The 22,685-nt window shown below is 40.8% G+C and overlaps 1 protein-coding gene, 1 non-coding gene and 1 pseudogene across 4 annotated transcripts in view; 2 read left to right on the forward strand and 1 right to left on the reverse strand.

Annotated features, from left to right (window-relative positions):
* SLC4A5 (solute carrier family 4 member 5) overlaps nucleotides 1-22,685 on the forward strand; it is a 126,921-nt gene that overhangs the window by 19,479 nt on the left and 84,757 nt on the right. For all 3 annotated transcript variants that reach the window (XM_054476232.2, XM_054476233.2, XM_054476234.2), the window contains 2 exons: nucleotides 8,788-8,868; nucleotides 19,101-19,292. In XM_054476232.2, the coding sequence (XP_054332207.1) occupies nucleotides 8,790-8,868; nucleotides 19,101-19,292 (271 nt within the window). In that variant the 5' untranslated portion in view covers nucleotides 8,788-8,789. The remainder of the gene's footprint in view (nucleotides 1-8,787; nucleotides 8,869-19,100; nucleotides 19,293-22,685) is intronic.
* LOC129030942 (U6 spliceosomal RNA) lies at nucleotides 4,275-4,377 on the reverse strand. Its single transcript, XR_008500834.1, has one exon. It is a non-coding gene; the product is annotated as a U6 spliceosomal RNA (small nuclear RNA).
* LOC129030663 (keratin, type I cytoskeletal 18-like) lies at nucleotides 15,789-17,076 on the forward strand (annotated as a pseudogene).

The following is a 22,685-nucleotide window of genomic DNA, read 5'->3' on the forward strand; positions in this document are numbered from 1 at the left end:
GTTCATTCAAAAATCAGTGTTTATACTCATGATTACATGCCATGATTACATTTTCTTCCTTGCAGAGTTTTAATTTTTCCCTGGTATTTCTAATTGCTATCTTTTTTCTTTGCATTTTCTGTCACTTTCTTGAGTTGTTCTAAAATCTCCAAGAGTGTATCAAATCTTTTACATTTCATTTTTTCCTTGGGTGGCTCCTTCCGAAGCCTCATTTTCTAGCTCTTTTGAGGACTGATTGATTTTTGAGGACACAGCTGTCATCTGGGGACTGCTCTTCATTATTCTGATTTTATCCACTCTCTCCTACATCTTATTGTCTTCCCTTTCTTGATTAATGATGGGTAACTTTTTTAAAGAACTTCCTAGGAAGTTATGAAAGAGAAGTAAAATGATTTTTTACATGTCTGGAAATGTCTTCTACCCCTACTCTGGACTGGTAGTTTGGCTGGGTGGAGAATGTTAGGTTGGAAACATTCTCCCTTGGATTTTGGGTGGCTTTGCTCATTATCTTCTCTCTCTCTCTCTTTTTTTTTTTTTTTTTTTTGAGACAGAGTCTCACTCTGTCACCTAGGTGGAGTGCAGTGGCACAATCTCAGCTCACTGCAACCTCCACCTCCTGGGTTCAAATGATTGTCGTGTCTCAGCCTCCCAAGTAGCTGGGATTACGGGCATGTGCCACCACACCCGGCAAAGTTTTGTATTTTTAATAGAGACGGGGATTCACCATGTTGGCCAGGCTGGTCTTGAACTCCTGACCTCAGGTGATCCACCCGCCTCAGCCTCCCAAAGTACTGGGATTACAGATGTGAGACACTGCACCCTGCCCATTATCTTCTCTTATTTAACTTGCTGAGGAGGAGTCTTCTGCTAGTCTGATTTCTATTCATTGACAGGTGACCTGTTTCTGATTGTTTTACTCTAGAAGTTTTTAGGATCTTTCTTTTCTTCATAGTCACTGTTCTAAAATTTCATAATGATCTAGCAAAGTGTGAGGAGTTTTTTTCCCAGTTATTTTCTGTGCAGAGTGGTCAGTTGACCCATTTTGCCTGAGACTATTATTTCATAGTGTTGGGGTGACCTCTTAGTTATTTTTAAAAATACTTTTAAAAATTTAATAATAAAATACCTCGAATGTGTACAATATGACAGATATTGATATATTACTGTCCAGAATTAACAGATGTTAACATTTTATCATATTCATTTCATATCTACATGTATATCTAACATCTATCCAAAATACCAAAGATCATCAAGCATCATTAACTTTATCCCTCCCCAGAAGTAACCTGAAGCTGGTGTGTATCATTCCTCTGCATAATTTTATGATTTTATTACTTATAAATGTAACTATAATCAATATTGGTAGTGTTTTGTTTGTTTTAAAGTTTTATGTAAATAATATCATTTTCTTTTACAATTTCCTTTTTTTCTCATTATGTTTTTGAGATTTATACATGTTAATAAGTACATAAAAATCTAGTTCATTAATTTCAACTGTCCATAGTCATCCATTATGTGTCAGTTAGGAAGTCCTCAGCTAAAAGTAACATAAAAGTTGGCTAGCAGTTTAAATATAGAGTTTTTTTTTTTTTCAGATAACAGGAAATCCAGGGATAAGCAGTCCAGAGCTCAGTGATATTCTCAGGAACCCAGATTTATCTTATCCTTCTGCCTTATTCTTAGCCTGTGCCTTTGGTCGTCATACCTGTCACCTCATTGTTGCAGGATGGCTGCATTATCTCAAAGTCTCAAGGTCCTGTGCAAGAAAGCAGGAGGGTAAAGGACAAACTGTGCATTCCGACTGTGTCACTTTCAATCAGGAAAATAAAAGCTTTCCTGGAAGTCTTACCCAGTGGACTTCCACATAAATCTCATTGGCTAGAATAGGGTCACATGACTATTCCTAAACTCAGTGACTGGCTAAGGGCAACCAGAATACCGTGAATGGTTTATATAGATCCCAGCTCATGCCTGAGCCTAGGGAAGGTGACTACTGGCAATCAAGGGCCCTGTGTCTCTACCTGAACAAAATGGAGTTTTGTAAATAGGCAAGCAGAAGAGGGAATGGATGTTGGACAGTGTAGGAGACATGCTAGATGACCAACCAATGCCCTTTCTCCCTTTTTCCCTTACTGACAGACTCAATATTATTTTCCCAGTAAAAACTTACTTTCCGAGAGTCCTTTGTCATATGACCCAGGTGTGGTTTTCAGTAACCACATCTGGGTCACCTTTGTCAACATGTAATTTTTAGGACGTATATTCCAAATATTGTGCTGAACATATACTCAAAGTTATTTGTTGTTATCTGAAATTCAAATTTAACTGGGCAAACTGTAGTTTCATTTGCTAAACCTGGCAACTCTATCCAGGAAGGAAGAAGAAGGAAAAGTGAAGAGGCTTTCTTCTGAAAATGTTTTATCTAGGAAAGGACTCCTTCCTCAGGTTCTTTCTCCTGTAGCTCTTCAGCCAGAGAAAGCTGAAGAGCGTCTGAGGGAAGTTTATTTTTAGTTGGCCATAGTGCTACTGTGGCTGGAGCAGAAGTCAGAAAGTCAGAGCAGAAAGGGGAATGGGCATCAGGGAAGTGGCTAGCAGCATCCTCCACAGGTGTTTTATACTCCCCAAATAGTTACATCCAGTGGTGATATTCAAAATATTTAACAACCAACATGGCACTGACATTGACCAACCAAAATGAATACCTGATCACTAAAAGTGGACACCAATCATAAATAGCAGCCATACCAATGCATATCAGTGGAATATCAACCCTGTTTCTATTGCTATTTTCAGGAAAATTAACACTCACTTGATTTATTATGACTATGTAAATATTGCTCACAGTTGAGTATAGTGTATCATGATTACTTTTCCTTTCTATGACTATTCTTGACAGACTTTTTGTATCCTCTTGCAACAGTCAAACACATCAAGACCATTTTTCAGATCCAGGTTTTTTTCCTGAAGACAACCTGTCCAGAGCCTGCTCTAAGATGTGCCTGTTGCTCTCTGGACTGCTGCAGGGTTCTTCTCCGGTGACTTTCCTTTGCCTGTCTTTTGTGGTGAATCCCGTTTCCCAGACTTAATTTCTTTCTTAGTGCAAGTCCTTCATCTTGCTAGAGTCACTTCCTGAAAAAAAAGGTGCATCGAAGGTAAATGTTTGAGATAGTTTATGTCTGAAAATGCCCCTATTCTACCCTCCCACTTGATTGATAGCTTGATTGGGACTGGAATTCTAGGTTGGAAATAATTTTGTCTCACTTTTGGAAGCACGACTTCATTGTCTTGTAGCTTCCACTGTAGTGATTGAGAAATCTGATGTCAATTCTTGTTTCGGATTCTTGGTAGGTGACTTATTTTTTTCTGGAAGTTTTTAAGATTTCTTTATCCATGAAGTCCTAATGCTTCATAATGATGTGACTTGGAGTGGATTTTTTAAAAATTAATTTTTTCTGAGCTGATTGAAAGTTCTTTCAATCAGAAAATTCAAATCTTTCAGTTCTGGAAAGTATTCTCATGTTATTTCATTGATAATTTTCTCTCCACTATTTTTTTATCTCTCTTTTGGAAACTCCTATTATTTTGATGTTTGGGCTTCCTGGATTGATCCTCTGGTTTTCTTGTTTTGTCATAGTATTTGTTTAATCTCTTTTTATTTGTGTTCTATTATCTGATATACTCCTTCAAATTTATGTTCCAAGTCTTTTATTGAAAATTTTCTTCTAAGGTATTTTTAATTTCTAAAAGTTCTGTCTTATTCTTTAAAAACTTACAGATTCATAGGTTTATAGCATTTGCTTTTCTTGTTGTCATGAATACAATGTCTTTTCTTGTCTCTGTTGTGATTTCCTCTAATTTGGTCTTGAGAGCTGTCTCTGGAGAGTAGCCGGAAACCAAGATAGCCACTTTCTAGGAGAGCTCTAACCAGGAGGAGAGTAAGGTTTAGGTGGTCAGGTGAGACAAAATGAAACCAAAATGCATAAAACAGAAGAAATTTATTTACTTACAGATCTCAGAGAGGTTAGGGGTGGCTGATGGGAAGTCAAGAGGCGGTAGGATGTTCAATCAGTGAATGGGGGGAGAGAGAGAGAGAGAAAGAAAGAAAGAGAGAGAGAATGCACTATATTGCAAACAATCACATGGGGAGGGGAAGTTTTAACTAGGCCAAAGGAATACAACTAATTGGGTTTCAAACAACTTATGTCAGGCCAAAAACTGGATGCCAAGAAAGCAACTATATTAAACAAACCTATGACAATCTCCTTGAAGATATTAACTATCTTTGTTTTTGTCTTTGTTTTGTAATCTTTGTACAGGGGTCATGCTTATCTTTTATTACTCCAATTTTAGTATATGTGCTACTAAAGTGAGCACCAGCTACATAGTTTTTTAAAGAACCTAAACATTTTTAAATATATATTTAGGGAGTACAAATGCAGGTTTCTTACATGCATATGTTTCATTGTGGTGAAGTTTGAGTTTAGTGTACTCATCACCCGAATAGTGAACAGTGTACCAATAGGTCACTTTTCAACCCTCACCCTCCTCCTACCCTCCTACCTTTTGGAGTCTCCAGTGTCTGTTATTTCACTCTACATGTCCATGTGTACGAATTGTTAGCTCCCACTTATAAGTGAGAACATACAGAATTTGTCTTTCTGTTTCTGAGTTATTTCACTGAGGGTAATGGCCTCCAGTTTCATTCATGTTGTTGCAAAAGACATGATTTCATTTTCTATGGCTGAGTAGCATTCCATTATATATATATGTAATGTAATATATATATTACATTTTCCTTATCCAATCCTCCATTTATTACACTTAGGTTGATTCCATATCTTTGCTATTGTGAATAGTGCTGCAATAAACATACAAGTGCTGGTATCTTTTTTAATATAATGATTCTTTTCCTTTGGGCATATACCAGTAGTGGCATTGCTGGATCAAATGGTAGTTTTATTTTTAGTTCTTTGAGAATCCTCCATACTGTTTTCCATAAAGGTTGTACTAATTTACATTCCCACCAACAGTGCATGTTTTCTCTGCGGCCTGGCCAACATCTGTTATTTTTGGACACTTTTTTTTTTTTTTTTTTGTGAGACAGAGTCTCACTATGTCACCCAGGCTGGAGTGCAGTGGCACAATCTCAGTCTGCAACCTCCGCCCTCTGGGTTCAAGCGATTCTCGTGCCTCAGCCTCCTGAGTATCTGGGATTACAGGCATGCACCACCACACCCGGCTAATTTTTGTATTTTTAGTAGATACGGGGTTTCACCATGTTAGCCAAGCTGGTCTTGAACTCCGGACCTCAGGCCATCCCCCCACCTCTGCCTCCCAAAGTGCTGGGATTACAGGCATGAGCCACCTTGCCAGGCCTAGACTTTTTAATAATAGCCATTCTGGCTGGTGTAAGATGGTATCTCATTGTGGTTTTAATTTGCATTTCTCTGATGATTAGCAATATTGAGCATTTTTTATATGTTTATTGGCCATTTATATGTCTTCTTTTGTCAAATATCCGTTCATGTCCTTTGCTCACTTTTTAATGGGATTATTTGTTTTTTTCTTTTTGAATTGTTTGAGTTCCTCACAGATTCTAGATATTAGCTCTTTGTCACATGCACAGTGTGCAATATTTTTTTTAATTCTGTAGGTTGTCTGTTTACTTTGTTCATTGTTTATTTTGCTGTGTAGAAGCTTTTTAGTTTAATTAAGTGCGATTTGTCTATTTTTGCTTTTGTGACATTTGCTACTATGTAGTTTTAATGGTTTCTTTGGCTGCCTACATTGCTCCTGTTTCCTTGGACTTTTTCTTTTCCTGTTTGTTTTGGTATCTGTCATTCTGGTGATTCTTGGCTGGCTGTTCATGTTTTGAAGTGGAGCTGCCAAACAGCTGCCATGTGGCCAGGCTGGACTTGTTGAATGATAGACTTACAGTGGGCAATTGGATGCAGCCCTTGCCATTTTGTCAGAGGTCCCCAAAATGTTGGAATCTGGAAGTTCTCCACTGTCCTGCCTGGAGGGCCTAAACTTCATTAGGGTTCTAGGAGTCCAGCAGGCAAAGGGCTGAGGGGCTAACTGCATTTACTTAACTCCTTTTTGTTTCCCCAGTGAAATTACTCCTTTTTGCCCTCAGCTGTCCCGGGATCTTCTGTCCTAGGCTTTAGTCTCCTACAGGGCCCCTCCATATTCTGAGTAGAAAGGGCATTATAGGAGACTAGAGCCTAGAAGAGAGACCTGAGGATTTAACCTCAGAACTCCTTATGAAGATTTTCCACCATCTCCCCTGTGTTCAGCCCGCTCTACATCATGGTCTTGAGATGTCCCTATTGCCTCTAATGTCCTATTTGTATCTTTGAGAAACATTTTGTATATGTAGAGCCTGTCTAATCCTTGAAGGTTCAGATAAAGCATTTAAAAAAACTATCTGTTCCTGGTGTTTATTTTTCTTTGCATTATAGAAAAATTTTCAAACACAACAAAAGTAAAATAAATGATGATGACCCTGTTAACTTAAAAATCACATGATCTATGCATTTGGAGAGAAGACTTTATTTCTTGTAAAGGGTTACAGCCTGCAAGGTGGCCATGTTACAGGCTGGGAACCATAGCCTCGGGGTTAGATCAGAGACAGGCACTTCGAAGGAGGAGGGGTAAGGCAGGAATTTAAGTTGACTGGGTTGGCTAAACATGCATATTCAATAGGTTACAGGAGGATCTATGAATATTCATGAAGGTGGTCCTGATGCATGTGTATTGAGCAAACATGCATATTACACACACCCATGTTCACCTTGGGATGGAGCCATAACATTTAAATGTATTACATTAGGCATTATACATTAGAAGGTCTTTGTAGGACACAAATGTGTTCAAGTACACAGTCTCTGTAAACTGACCAGAACCAGTCCATGGTTCATGATCTTCTTATCAGGAGGAAGTTACTAAAGTCAGTCTTTTGTCCAATCAAAGCTATAGTTATGGCTTATGGAGCAGGGGGTTGGTTAGTCAGCATCTGCTGGTAGATGTGCTGCAAATTGTTCTAATATTGCTTGTCTCAAGGCCAGTGCTTGCTTAGCTGCTAGAGGAAAAGAAAAACCGTGTGGCAGTTAGGACACAGTTTATTCTTCAAGTGTAGATGTGTATGACTTAACCCTTGCCTGGCCTGGCTTTAGGTCTTGTTTACAGTTTGGTACCTTATTGCCATAAAGGGTCTGTTCTGTCAGTCTTATTCTCAATTTTAACATAAATGCTGGTCATTTATGTCTAACACTGCAAAAGGGAGAGGATATAACCAGGTGTGTCTGATCTCCTATCCTGTCTTGGCCAGGATTTCAGTTTTTAATGTATCTCTGGGATCCCCTTGGCCAAGAGGGAGTCTGTTCAGTTGGTGGGGAGGCTTAGGATTTTATTTTTAGTTTACAACTCTTTTTTTTTTTTTTTTTTACAACTCTTTTGTAGCATAACCTAGCTTCAATAATTATCAATACATGACTGATTGTGGTGTCTTTCCTACAATCATTTTAATTGTTATTGCTTAACTTAGGTTTTCTAATTTTTTAAAAGTCAATTTTGATACTTCTATTATTTTTGTAGTGAAGTATCCATGTATTAGCCTTGTGGCTGAGGGCTATATTTCCAGAAACAGATTGTCCAGATTTGTTTTTCCATGTGGGTAGTCATTTAAGCTCTCTGTGTCTGGGTTTCCTCATTTGTAAAATGGGAATAATAATGTTATTTATGTCATAGGATTGTTGATAAGATTCAATTAAATCATACATGCAAAGTACTTAAAACAGTGTCTGGCACATAGCAATGTTAACTATTCTTATTATTTAAATTTTAAAATTAATTGGCATGAATTTTTTAATGGAATTATATTATAATTTTTAAATTCTCAACTATATTTTATGTGCCTTTTTCAGTCCTACTGTTGTTTACTTAAAAATATTCTGTTTTCTTCTGATTAGTCTTACATAGATTGCTTTTGTTTTTTCTTTTTCGTAGAGATAGAGTCTCACTCTGTCACCCAGGCTGTAATGCAGTAGCACAATCATATATGGCTCACTGCAGCCTCAAACTTCTGGGCTCATATGATTCTCCCGCCTCAGCCTCCCAAGTAGCTTAGGACTACAGCACACCATCACACCTGGCGCATATATATATATATGCATAATGTATTACTTATATATATATTATTATGTAAGCATAATAAATTTACTTTTCTGAGGCTTTTCTGTGACCTAGTATATGTGCTCTCTTTGTAAATGTGTCATTTGTACTTGAAAAGGAAGTGTGTTCTCTACTTGTTGGAAATTATTCTTCAATTTGTTTATATGTCCTTTTTTTTTTTTTTTTTTTTTTTTTTTAAAGACAGAGTCTTGCTGTGTTCCCCAGGCTGGTATGCAGTGGTGCAATCTCAGCTCATTGCAACCTCCACCTCCCGGGTTCAAGAGATTCTCTTGCCTCAGCCTTCCTAGCAGCTGGGATTATAGGCGCATGCCACCACACCTGGCTAAGTTTTGTATTTTTATTAGAGATGGAGTTTCACTGTATTGGCCAAGCTGGTCTCGAACTCCTGACCTCAGGTGATCCACCCGCCTCAGCCTCCCAAAGTGCTGGGATTACAGGTGTGAGCCACCGCGCCCGGCTATATGTTCTTTTGTCTTAGTTTTTTATCTGTATTAAAATCTCCCATTATGACTGTGGATTTGACCATTTCTCCTTGAAATCCTACCCTTTTTAATGTATATGTTTTGAGGCTGTGTTCCTTTTACTTTATAGTCATGAAGGTGAAGGAGGAGAAGGCTGGGGTAGGAAAGCTGGACCACACTAACCACAGGAGGAGATTTCCGGATCAGAAAGGTGAGGTCACTTTGAGGACTTGATGCAAATCTCAGGAGGCACTGAGAATTCTCTGGATGTCTTTATGACAGCACTTTCAGCAGGGGAGTCTAGGGAGCAGGTCCCTTTTCCTGACTCATCCACAGTGTCTCCTTGAGGTTGGTGGGGCCAGCCTTCATGGTATCCCCAGGTGACTGCATGGTCAGGCTGGAGACAGGAAACTGCCACTTTGCCTATGTGGATTAGAATATAGCTTCCCCAACACAAAATGTAACTCACCTAATTTTACAAGATCTGCAAACCATAATAAATGCCAAATATCAACATTTTATATTAATAGATTCCCAAACTGACAGCTCAATTAAAACCAGTGCAAGAGGATGTTGGGGTGGCAGGTATTTCTGTTGCTCCAGAATTGCTGACTTTAGAGGCCCGAAGCCTCCTACACACTACAGAGAAGAAGCCATGGGGCTTATGAAAAGGTAGTCAGACGGGCGGCTACTGCCGTCGTTACCCCAGCCCCACTTGAAGGAAAATACCAACCTCGCTGCGCACCTAGAGGCTCGGCGAGCTGCAGGATGTGTAGAGCCACTCTGGAGCTGTCAAGCAAGAAAAATGCCCTAAAGAGTTGCTAGGAGAACTTGGCACATGTCCTGAGCCAAACTGCAAGATACTTACAGTGAGAGGAGAGGTCCTGCAGAGCCACAAAGGAGAATGTAGACTTGGGGGAGGGCAAGCCACTCCCCACAGTTCACCAGCTAAATCACTGTGCTCTTTTGATTATGACAGAAGCCAGGAAAAGATGGGACAATTTAGATTCAGAACAGAAAGTAAAATAGTTTTTTGACAGCCATCTCCTCTGATTTCTTTAATAAGTATACTCTTCCTGTGTATAGCCCCTTACAATTTGCATAATCATGTTCTTATACATGATCCCATTCTATCTTTTCAGAAGCCAGTTTGGTAGAGAAAGGATTTTCATTCCCACATTACAGATGAGTTCACCGAGTCCCAGAGAAGCAGGATGGCCACAGATCAAGTAAAGGACAAGCCAGGGAGCACCCAGGGCAGCTGCCTCTTGGGTTGGGGCCTTTCTGATATACCTGCTTCTTTTCATTTCCATTCCTGGCCTCAAGGGTGGAGAGTAGGAACTTGTTGGAACACCCAAATATGCTAAGCCCTTAGAGTGGAACTACTTACCTCTAAGTGCTAGTGTCTACTGCTTATCTCAAATTGCAGCTGGCTTAGACAATGCAGTGTAGGGAAGGGAAGTTCCACCATGATGTGGGGAGGTGAGAGGAGGAAGAAGGGAAACTAGTCATTCTGACACCCGTGCCCTAGGAAGCGAGGCCACACTTCATAAGAATCTCCACTTCGTTTTCTTCATCCCTGTTACATCCAGGAGAGAATGGGATCCAGAAGAGCATGCAGTGGGGTGAGCTGGGACTTTAGACAGATTTGGACACTGACATCCAAGTAACCTGACCCCTGGTACCTAGGAATGCACCAACCAGAGTAGACTCATAAAACATCTCTGTAAAGCATATTCAACATCTCTGTAAAGCATATTCAACATCTCTCTAAAAGGCTTAGATATGCTTCTCCATAGTTCAGCTGAGAAACAGTATAGCGTTATTTGAAAGTGGACATAGATTAGTTCTAACTGTATATTGCAAAGTCTAGGGCAAACACTAGAATTTTTTAAGGGATATAATTGATAAACTCAGAGATGAGAGAAAACAGAATCATATAAAGTGCTCAGTTAAAACCAGAGGAGGAGCTGGGCATAGTGGCATGTGCCTGTAGTCCCAACTACCGAGGAGACAGAGGCAGGAAGATTGCTTGAGGCTAGGAGTTTGAGGCCAGCCTGGGCAACACAGCAAGACCCTGTTTCTTAAAAAAAAAAAAAAAAGACCAAAAAGGGGGAAGATTAAAAAAAAAAGGGACAAGTGCCACAAACACAAAATTGTTGTAAACATGGTAGATATTAATCCGCTGATATCAATAATCACTTTATTTATTTATTTAGAGATGAAGTGTTGCTCTGTCACTCAGGCTGGAGTGCAGTGGTGCATCTTAGCTCATTGCAACCTCTGCCTCCCAGGTTCAAGCAATTCTCATGCCTCAGCCTCCCGAGTAGCTGGGACTACAGGTGCACACCACCACGCTGGTTTATTTTTTATATTTTTAGTAGAGATGGGGTTTTGCCATGTTGGCCAAGCTGGTCTTGAACTCCTGGCCTCAAGTGATCCACTCACCTCGGCCTCCCAAAGTGCTGAGATTACAGATGTGAGCCACTGCGCCTGGCCAATAATTACTTCAAATATGAATGGTCTAAACATATCAATTAAAAGGCAGAGTATGTTAGACAGGATCAAAAAACAAGACCCAACTATGTGACGAGAAACCTACATTAAATACAGAGACACAGGCCAGGTGCAATGGCTCATACCTGTAATTCCCGTACTTTGGGAGGCTGAGGTGGGAAGATCACTTGAGGTCAGGAGTTCGAGACCAGCCTGGCCAACATGGTGAAACCCTGTCTCTACTAAAAATACATAAATTAGCCGGACATGGTGGCACGCACCTGTAATCCCAGCTACTCGGGAGGCTGAGGCAGGAAATCACTTGAACCCAGCAGGTGGAGGCTGCACAGAGCAAAGACTCCATCTAAAAAGAAATGCATATATATATATATATATATATATACACACACACACACATATATATATACACACACACATATATATATATAGATACAGATGGATTAGAAGTAAAGGGAGGGAGAAAGATATACCATGATAACACTAATCAAAAGAAAGCAAGAATAGGTATCTTAATTTCAGACAAAGAAGAATTCAGAGCAAAGAACATCTCTTTAACAGGGATAAGGGAGGGCATTGCATCATGATAAAAGGGTCAATTCTTCAGAAAAACATAATAGTCCTTAACATGTATGTACCTAACAGCAGAGCATCAAAATACATGAGGCATAAAAATGACAAAACTGAAGATGAACAGACAAATCAGCGATTATAGTTGTAGACTTCAACACTCATCTACCAGTAATTGACAGATCCAGCAGGCGAAAATCAGTAACGATACAGTTGAAAGGAACAGCATATAAATCACCTGGATTTAATTGACATTTATAGAATACTTTGTCCAACAATAGCAGAATACGCATGCTTCTCAAGCTCATGTGGAATATCCACCAAGACAGACCACATTCTGGGACATAAAACACATCTGAACAAATTTAAAGGAACAGAAGTCATGCAGAGTATGCTGTAACACCACATTGGAATTAAACCAAAAATCAATAACAGAAAGATTACTGGAAAATCCCAACATATTTAGAGATTAAACAATACACTTCTAAATAATATATGAGTAGTCAAAGAAGAAGTCTTAAGAAAATTTTAAAAATATTTTGGACTAAATGAAAATGAAAATTCAACTTATCAAAATTTGTGGGATGCAGCAAAAGCAGTACTTAGAGGAGAATGAATAACATTAAATGCATATATTAGAAAAGAAGAAAGATCTAAAAGCAACAACCTAAGCTCCCATTTTAAGAAACAAGAGAAGGAATTGCAAAATAATTCTAAAGCAAGAAGAAAAAAGGGATAATACCAAATAGAGCAGAAATCGGTGAAATTAGAAATAGGAAACAATAGAGAAAATCAATGAAACTGAAGCTATCTCTTAAAAAGATTAATAAAATTGATGAATCTCTAGCCAGGCTAACCAAGGAAAAAAGGGAGAAGACATACATTAATATCAGAAATGAAAGGTGATCATTATTGATTCCATGGACATTAAAAGGATAATAAAGGAATATTATGAGCAACTCTGTGCCTACAAACTTGATAACTTAGGTGAAATGGACTAATTTATTGAAAGACACAAACTACTAAAACTCACACAGGAGAAATAAATAATTTGAACAGGCCTATTACTATTAAAGAAGTAATAGATAATAATAATAATTAACAACTTACCAAAAAAAAAAAAAAAAGAGCAACAGGCCTTCATGATTTCACTGGTGAATTCTACCAAACATTTAAGGAAGAAAGGATATCAATTGTATACAATCTCTTCCAGAAAATAGAAGCAGAAGGAATACTTTCTAACTAATCCCATGAAGTCAGCATTATCCCAATACAAAATCAGATAAAGACATGACAAGAAGAAAAACTACAGACCAGTGTCCCTTATGAATATATATGCAAAAATCCTCAACAAAATGCTAGCAGATCAAATTCAACAATGTATAAAAATAATTATACACCATGACCCAAAAGGATTTATCCCAGGTATTTAAGGCTGGTTTAGTATTCAAAAGTCAATTAAGATAATTCATCACATCAATAGGCCAAAGAAGAAAAATCACACAATAATGTCAATAGATGCAGAAAAAACATTTGACAAAATCCAACACCTATTCATAATAAAAACTTGCAGTAAACTAGGAATAGAGGGAAATTTCCTCAACTTGATTTTTAAAAAATCTACAAAAAACCTATAGCTAACATCATACTTAATGATGAGAAACGGAAAACTTTCCTACCAAGATCAGGAACAAAGCAAAGAGATCCCCTTTCACCAGCCCTTTTCAATATCATACTGGAAATTCTAGCTAATGCAATAAGACAAGAGAAGTAAATAAATGTATATAGTTTGGGAAAGAATAAATAAAACTATCTTTGTTCACAGATGATATAACTGTCTATGCAGAAAATCCCAAAGAATTTACCAAACAGCTCCCATAACTAATAAGTGACTATAACAAGGTCTCAGGAAGTAAAAAGTCTTAGGATACAAAAGACAGTTGCTTTTCTATATACCAGCTATTGGAATTTGAAATTTAAGACATGATACACTAGCACCAAAAATTTTAGACATAAATCTAACAAAATGTATACAGTATCTACATGACAAAAACTATAAAAGTAATGAAAGAAATCAAAGATCTAAGTAAATGAAAAAATATTTCAGCCGGGCATGGTGGCTCACGCCTGTAATCCCAGCACTTTAGGAGGGCGAGGCGGGTGGATCACGAGGTCAGGAGATCAAGACCATCCTGGCTAACACAATGAAACCCCATCTCTACTAAAAAAATACAAAAAAAAAATTAGCCAGGCGTGGTGGTGGGCGCCTGTAGTCCCAGCTACTCAGGAGCCTGAGGCAGGAGAATGGCGTGAACCCGGGAGGCAGAGCTTGCAGTGAGCTGAGATGGCGCCACTGCACTTCAGCCTGGGTGACAGAGCAAGACTCCGTCTCAAAAAAAAAAAAAAAATTTCATGTTCATGCATAGGAAAATTCAACATTGTTGTCAGTTCTCCCCGGCTTGATCTATAGATGCAATATAATCCCAATAAAAATCTTAGCAAGTTATTTTTTTGGATGCTGACATATTGATTCTAAAGTGTATATGGTAAGACAAAAGACCCAAAATAGCCAACATAACACTGAAAAAGTACAAAGTTGAAGAACTGACACTACTCAACTTCAAGACTTACTGTAAAGCTACTACAATCAAGTGTGATATTGTCAAAAGAACAGACAAATTGATCAGTGGAACAGAATAAATAGCCCAAAAGTGGACCCACACAAATATAATCAGCTGATCTTTGACAAAGACACAAAGGCAATTTAACAGAAGAAGAATAATATTTTCAGCAAATGGTGATGGAATAACTGGACATTCATATGTTTTTAAAAAAATGAATCCAGGCCAGGTGTAATGGCTCATGCCTATAATCCCAGCACTTTGGGAGGCCAAGGCAGGAGGATTGAGCCCAGGAGTTCAAGACCAGCCTGGGCAACATAGAGATTTTGAGACTACTAAAAATTAAAAGGAAAATAGCTGGGTGTGGTGATGCATGCCTGTGATCTCAGCTATTCTGGAGGCTGAGGTGGGAGGATTGCTTGAGCACAGGAGGTCAAAGCTGCAGTGAGCTATGATCATGCCACTACACTCCAGTCTGGATGACAGAGTAAGACTCTGTCTCAAAAAAAAAAAAAAAAAAAAATCAGACATAGTCCTTACACCTTTCAAAAAATCATCTCAGAGTGGATCTTAAACCTAAATGTATAATGCAAAACTACAAAACTTCTAGAAGATAACATATGAGAAAATCTAGGTGACCTTAGGTCTGGTGATGAGTTTTTAGATACAACCCTAAAAGCACAATTGATGAAAGAAAAAAATGATAAACTGGACTCTGTTAAAATTGAAAACTTCTGCTCTGTGAAAGACATTTAAGAGAATGAAAACCCACAGACCAGGAGAAAATTTTTGCAAAAGGTATATATCTGATAAAAGACTTGCATCTGAAAATACCAAAAGAACTTTTAAAACTCAATAAGGAAACAACCCAATTTAAAAATGGACAAAAGATATGAGCAAACACCTCATCAAAGAAGATATACAGATGGCAAATAAGCATATAAAAAGATTCTAAATGTCATATGTAATTCGGGAATTTAAAATTAAAACAATGAGATCCACTAACACCTATTAGAATGGCTATTTTTTAAAAAACTGACAATACCAAATGCTGATGAGGATGCAAAGCAATAGGAAATGCTCTTCCATTGCTGGTGGGAATGCAAACGGTATAACCACTTTGGAAGATAGTATGGCAGTTTCTTACAAAGCTGAACATAGTCTTGTCGTCCGAACCAGCGATCATGTTCCTAGGTATTTACCCAATTGACTTGAAAATTATGTTCACATAGAAGCCCACATATGAATGTTTAGAGCTGCTCTATTCATTATCACCAAAACTGGAGGCCACCAAGATGTCCTTCAATAGGAGAATGGATGAACAAACTACAGTACATTCATCGGTGGAATATTGTTCAGAGATAGAAAGAAATGAAGTCATCAGCAAAGCCTGAGTCCTTTCCTCTCACTCTCCTCCCTGGACAGCATGAGCTTCACCACTCGTTCCACCTTCTCCTCCAACTACTGATCCCTGGGCTCTGTCCAGCCACCCAGATACAGTGCCTGGCTGGTCAGCAGCGTGGCCAGTGTCTATGCAGGTGTTGGGGGCTCTGGTTCCCGGATCTCCGTGTCCTGCTCCACCAGCTTCCAGGGTGGCATGGGGTCTGGGAGCCTGGCCATGGGGATGGCTGGGGGTCTGGCAGGAATGGGAGGCATCCAGAATGAGAAGGAGATCATGCAAAGCCTGAACGACCACCTGGCCTCCTACCTGGACAGTGAGGAGCCTGGAGACTGAGAACAGGAAGCTGGAGAGCAAAATCTGGGAGCACCTGGAGAAGAAGGGACCCCAGGTCAGAGACTGGAGCCATTACTTCAAGACCATTGAAGACATGAGCGCTCAGATCTTTGCAAATACTGTGGACAATGCCCACGTTGTTGTGCAGATCGACAATGCCTGTCTTGCTGCTGGAGACTTTAGAGTCAACTATGAGATAGAGCTGGCCATGCGCTAGTCTGTAAAGAGCGACATCCGTGGGCTCCACAAGGTCATTGATGACACCAGTGTCACTCGGCTGCAGCTGGAGACAGAGATCGAGGCTCTCAAGGAGGAGCTGCTCTTCATGAAGAAGAACCATGAAGAGGAAGTAAAAGGCCTACAAGCCCAGATTACCAGCTCTGGGTTGACCATGGAGGTAGATGTCCCCAAATCTTAGGACGTTGACAAGATCATGGCAGACACCTGGGCCCAATATGACTAGCTGGCTCAGAAGAGCTGAGAGGAGCCGGACAAGTACTGGTCTCAGCAGATGGAGGAGAGCACCACAGTGGTCACCATGCAGTCTGCCAAGGTTGGAGCTGCTGAGATGATGCTCATGAAACTGAGATGTACAGTCCAGTCCTTGGAGATTGACCTGGACTCCATGAGAAATCTGAAGGCCAGCTTGGAAAATAGCCTGAGGGAGGTGGAGGCCCACTACACCCTGCAGATGGAGCAGCTCAATGGGATCCTGCTGCACCTGGAGTCAGAGCTGGCACAGACCCAGGCAGAAGGACAGTGCCAGGCCCAGGAGTACAAGGCCCTGCTGAACATCAAGCTCAAGCTGGAGGCTGAGATGACCACCTACCACTGCCTGCTGGAAGATGGCGAGGACTTCAATCTTGGTGATGCCCTGGACAGCAGCTCCATGCAAATAATCCAAAAGACCACTACCCACTGGATATTGGATAGCAAAGTGGTGTCTGAGAATAATGACACCAAAGTTCTGAGACATTAAGCCAGCAGAAGCACAGTACCCTTTGGGGAGCAGGAGGCCAGTAAAAAGTTCAGAGGTTAAAAAAAAAAAAAGAAATGAACTATCAAACCTTGAAAACACATGGAGGAAGCTTAAATATATATTGCTAGTTGAAAGAGCCAATATGAAAAGGCTTCATAATATATGATTCCTGTAAGAGTTAAAGAAAGGAAAGAAAAACGAAAAGTGGCTCAACAGTCAAAGACAGGTTTATTTTGGAGAATAAATCTGAGAGGGGCTTCTGGCCGATTTGGGTCAGAAGCGCTCTCTCTTACAGACTAAGACTATTTATTTTAGGGGAAGAGAACTTACCACAAGCTTGGAATGTTTCTATGTGGGGAAGAAGTTTATGGTGGTGTTGGAATGTCTCTGGTCAGAGAGGCAGTTATCCTGGGGCTAACATCTCTCTGGCCAGAGGGGAGGTTATCTCAGGGCTGGCATGTCTCTGGTCAGGGAGGGGTTTTGAATGTTTCTAGTTGGAGATGTTATTTGTGGTTTATGGTCATGCTCACCTTAGCCATTAGGCTGATGCCCTTTGCATTTACGTGGTTTTTGATCAAGATGAACTTTAGAATGGCAGTGCTTGTCCAACAAGATGGCAATGCTCCTGCTCTGTCAATTCCAACTCTGTGATATTTTGGAAAAGGCAAAATTTTAGAGATACTAAGTAAAAAGGGGGTTGGAGCCAGGCACAGTGGCTCACGCCTATAATACCGGCACTTTGGGAGGCCAAGGCGGGTGGATCACAAGGTCAGGAGTTCGAGACCAGCCTGGCTAACATGGCGAAACCCTGTTTCTACTAAAGATACAAAAAATTAGCCAGGCATGGTGGTGCGTGCCTGTAATCCCAGCTACTTGGGAGGCTGAGGCAGGAGAATCGCTTGAACCTGGGAAGGGGAGGTTGCAGTGAGCCAAGATTGTGCCATTGCATTCCAGCCTGGGCGACAGGGCAAGACTCCATCTCAAAAAAGAAAAGGGGGTTGGAAGGAGGAAGGGGTGGGATGAAGAGGTGAAACACAGGATATTTAGAGTAGTGAAGCTATTCTATGTGATATATAATGGTAGATTCATGTCCTTATGCATTTGTCAAAACCCATAGAAGTATCTATACAATAGAAGAGTAAACTTTAATGTAAACTATATAGTTAATAATAATGTATCAGTATTGGCTCATTAATTATAACAAATGCACCACACTAATGCAAGATGTTAATAATAGAGAAAACTGTAGGGGTAGAGGTAGGGTTAGGGTCGAGGTAGGTACATTGAACTCTGTGTACTGTCTGCTCAATAATTCTGTAAATCTTAAACTGTTCTAAAAATCTGTTAATTATTTTAAAAATCGTTGACTTAAGGCAACACTGATGTTAAACTGATGGCAATGTCCTATCTGAGAGGTGAGGGAATTCCAGCTGCCTCTGTGTGCTTTGCCCATTACCCTGGGTTTCAATAGTAATCAGGCTTATTAGTGGGATTCTGAATTAGGGCTCTTGGTAACTTTAGTTCTTAGAAATTTTAGTTTACAAAGCCAGCTTTGTGAAACCCTCAATAACTCACTTTTCTGATAAGTAGACTATGTAGTCCTTGATTGTTAGTAAAAATGGCTCTCAGTAGAAATGCATATGACTTTCCCATAACAATCAAAGAGGGCACTTGGCATTTTGAACTACATCAGTAACCCACTGAGGGACTTTCCCCTTAACCACGTGTCATAAGCCATATCCAGTAATCACTGTTCCGGACAAGCAAGAACGGGGGAATGGGATTTCTGCTGATTCTAACAGAATTCTAATTATAGCACTGAGGGTATTCCCTCCAGCAACTGTTGATTTGGTTCATTAATGGAACTCTGTCAAACCCAAGCCTCAGGGCAATGACACCATCCTGGCACTCTATGTCTTCCATTTTGCTTCTGCAACCCAATCTCTTTGTAACTGATGGATATTATGGAAAAATGCCAATTTTCAGTAACCCTGCCTCCCCTGTCTTTTGTGCCGTGTTCACAGAATGCCCTCCTATCCACATTGGGCTTCCAGTACCCAGTTACCCTCAAAGAAAAACTGACCAGAAGGGACATCTTTCAGGCCTGCAAAAAGTCCACTGGGGCCTGCGGCCAGACCAGCCACAGCAGGAACTGACTGGCCCCGGGAGTGGGGCAAGCAGCCAGGACAGCAGCATGGATCTTATCAGCAGGACTCGTGAGTTCCTTGAGGGGTACATTCTGGGGAGCCATCCTGCTGGTGTGTCCAGATGGGACCCAGCAGGGCAGGGGGGATTTTCTGGAGAATGTGGGTAACACTCCACATGGCTCAGCCTAGCCTCTCTGGCCCCCTCTGCTCTGCTTCCATTGTTGGCCAACCTTCCTGCTCATTGACACTTTTGGTCAGACTGAAGCCCTCTGTCTTTCTCTGGGGACTTTGAGACCTCTACTCTGATCCATTCTATGTTAATTTCATGGTTTAATTCTCAGAATTATTTCCCTCATTTCCAAATTCCAAGGACCATACGGTCGTTGCCCTAAGAACCAATAATGGACATGCTTGTTTTGTATGAGGGATTGTGCTCAGTAAATTGAAGTTCTTGTTACATTAGCTCCACCCTCTCTCCTCACTGGAGCTGAAAGGCCTGGTACAGAATTGTGTAGTCACCCTGCACTGTAGCTTGCAAGACACCTAGAAAGCTTTCTTCCAGGACAACAAAGCCCACAGGCCTTCCTCTGCTCCTTCAGAAACTAGTTCTGGGCTAAATAAAAATCAGTCTTTTGCTCTTTCCTATGGAAAGAAAATGATCAATCTTAAGAGGAGTAAAAAGGACTGGAATCCTTAGAGCACAAATGTGACATTTTATTTTCTAGACTTTACTGATGTTTCTGGGGATGTGATTTCACTCTCAACATATCCCAAACCTGCCTAATAAACAGTATTAATTTGGTTTCTGCTATATATAGCTCACTGTCTTGAGCGTGGAAAAGTTGGTTTATTATACCATCTATACCTTCCAAGGAGTGTCAGAGGCAGTGACTGCATCTTAGTATCCTGGCAGGAGACCTGATGCACCTGCTCTCACAGGCCATGGGAGCTACCCCCAACCCCGCAGAGCCCTCTACAACCCCCATCACTGGCATTAGGTTGACCAGGGCCTGTGGCTTTTACAGAGTAAATGTGCCTTTGTAGGAGATGGGGTAATGGTAAATCCTTTGGAGGAGTCCAGTGTAAGAGATGGGCTGTAGTTAAAATACAACACACACACACACACACAACACATGCACATGCATACATAGACACACACCACACACATACACACACAAAACACTTGCACATGCACACACACACACACACACACACAGTCCTGCTCAGGAGTGGGAACATCAGAGACCAAGAGGAAAGCAAGCCTGCTGGGAAGACCTCTTGCCCCCGTGTTGGTTCTGGATGCTTCACACATGCTGACATGGTCTCTGAGATGTTCCCCTGTCACCCCACCACCTCTCCTACATTCAGGATTGAGGTCGTCCTTGGAAGGTGGAGTCTGCTGGGTCCCTCCTGAGCCAGAGAAGAAGAAAGCAGTTTAGATTTGGTGCCCTCTGCTCAAAGAGTTTAGAAGAGGTGACATAGAACATCACAGAAGTAGTTACAGATGGTGGATTTGACATTGCTTTGGTGGTGTCTTGTTCAGTTAAGTGGACACTGATTTTAAATGCAAACCAAAGGAAAAAGAATGTAGAACCCTTTGGCATATATATATTTTTGAGACGCAGTCTCATTCTGTTGCCCAGGCTGGAGTTAAGTGGCGCGATCTCGGCTCACTGCAACCTCTGCCTCCCAGGTTCAAGTGATTCTCGTGCCTCAGCCTCGCGAGTAGCTGGGATTACAGGCACGTACCACCACGCCCAGCTAATTTTTGTGTTTTTAGTAGAGACAGGGTTTCACCATGTTGGGCAGGCTGGTCTCGAACTCCTGACCTCAAGTGATCTACCTGTTTCAGCCTCCCAAAGTGCTGGGATTACAGGCATGAACCACCATGTCCAGCCCTTTTGGCATATTTGTACCAAATATATTGGTGCATTTCCTTCACCGTGTGCTCTTCCTATACTGTGTGTGTGTGTTACTGGCTTGTTCCCGACAGGGCTGTGGAGTAGGAAAGGGAGAATGGGAGAGCCTAGGAGGACAGGGAATTTTAGGCCATGTCTCATAAGCTGGAGTAAAGTAAAGACCCCTTTTAAAGGGAAAATAAAGTCTTGTGGACCCACGAAAATGCATTTGTATATTTATAGGGCCCCAGGAAGCCACATGTTCCAATTTGAGAAATAATCTAACTAATTAGGGTTTTATTCCGTAAAAATATCTTCCAATTATGAATTATAACCCAAGTTTTGCTATTGCATCTAATAAAAGGAATATTTTTAAGATTATCAAAATGGAAGCAAAATTTAAAAGTTCAAGTAAAACCTTTCTACCCCTGAGAATACATTCGAGACCCCAGTTCCAGACACTCTGGTTTAAGGAAGCCACAAAGCCTGGTAACAAAGTCACCAACCACAGTGATTTTTCTGCAGCCCATGGGCATTGAGTTGGTTTCTGCTGTTCTTCATGGAGTGGAAGTCTCAACCCTCAGTCTTTCACTTCTAAGCAAAATGGGCATTATATGTGTGATACAGATATAAATCTTGCTCTTGCCACATCTCAGGGATAGTGCCACTGCCCTGCGGAAGTGAAAATAAAACAGCGCCAGAATCATTTTACCTGCCTCATCTGGATAATTGTCTGAATCTCCCACTTCTCTTTGCTGTAGGACACCTCACCACATATGTTTTTCCTCTCTGAGTGTCCTGTCTGTTCTGTAAATCCATCCAGACACCTAGGCAGGGGGCCCAGCTGGTCTGGCTGCATAGCCCAGCAGGAACTCCCACTTCAGAGGACAGGGGCATCCTGCAGAGTATGAGGGGCCTGGGCCAGGCAGGGTGGCTAGATGTGTCTGGGCCTGAGGGTCAGGCACACTATGCAGATGGAGGATTGAGCAGAGACCTCTTCAGTTCCTGCCTTACAGAATAATGGTAAAGATCCAATAAGACAGTATATGTGAAGGGGCTTGGTACCTGTGAAAGCCCCCTGAGAATGATAGTTCAATATCATTTTTAACTAAATATATAATATTAATAATCATAACTATAAAGTTGAAACAAAGGCCAGATAGCTGACTTTTATTCCTTCCACAGAGACCCATGAGGGTGCCTTTAATATATACTGCAAGGTTCCTAACCTCCAGGACAGTTTTGAAATACACAATCCAGCTGCCTGACATGTTAGGTGTGAATGGGTCTTGGGTGTCTGTACTTTTCTATTAAGTTCCAGTGTACCTGGTTAAAAGATACACTACCTGAAGAAATTTGATGCTTCCTTGAACCACATTTGACTTACAGAACCCTGTGAAGTCCCTGCTTTAACTCTAGTTGAGGCCCAAGTAACTGCTGGTCCTCATTCCCACAGCAGGTCAGGGGTAGAAAAGAGGCCAGCCCAGGCATCCTTGTCCTTCTTGTACTGGCTCCATGCCCTACATGGAAAGCAGCCCCTTGCTTCAAAGTTGCCCTCTGGATC

Source organism: Pongo pygmaeus, chromosome 12 (assembly GCF_028885625.2).
Source record: "Pongo pygmaeus isolate AG05252 chromosome 12, NHGRI_mPonPyg2-v2.0_pri, whole genome shotgun sequence".
Classification (NCBI taxonomy): Eukaryota; Metazoa; Chordata; class Mammalia; order Primates; family Hominidae; genus Pongo; species Pongo pygmaeus.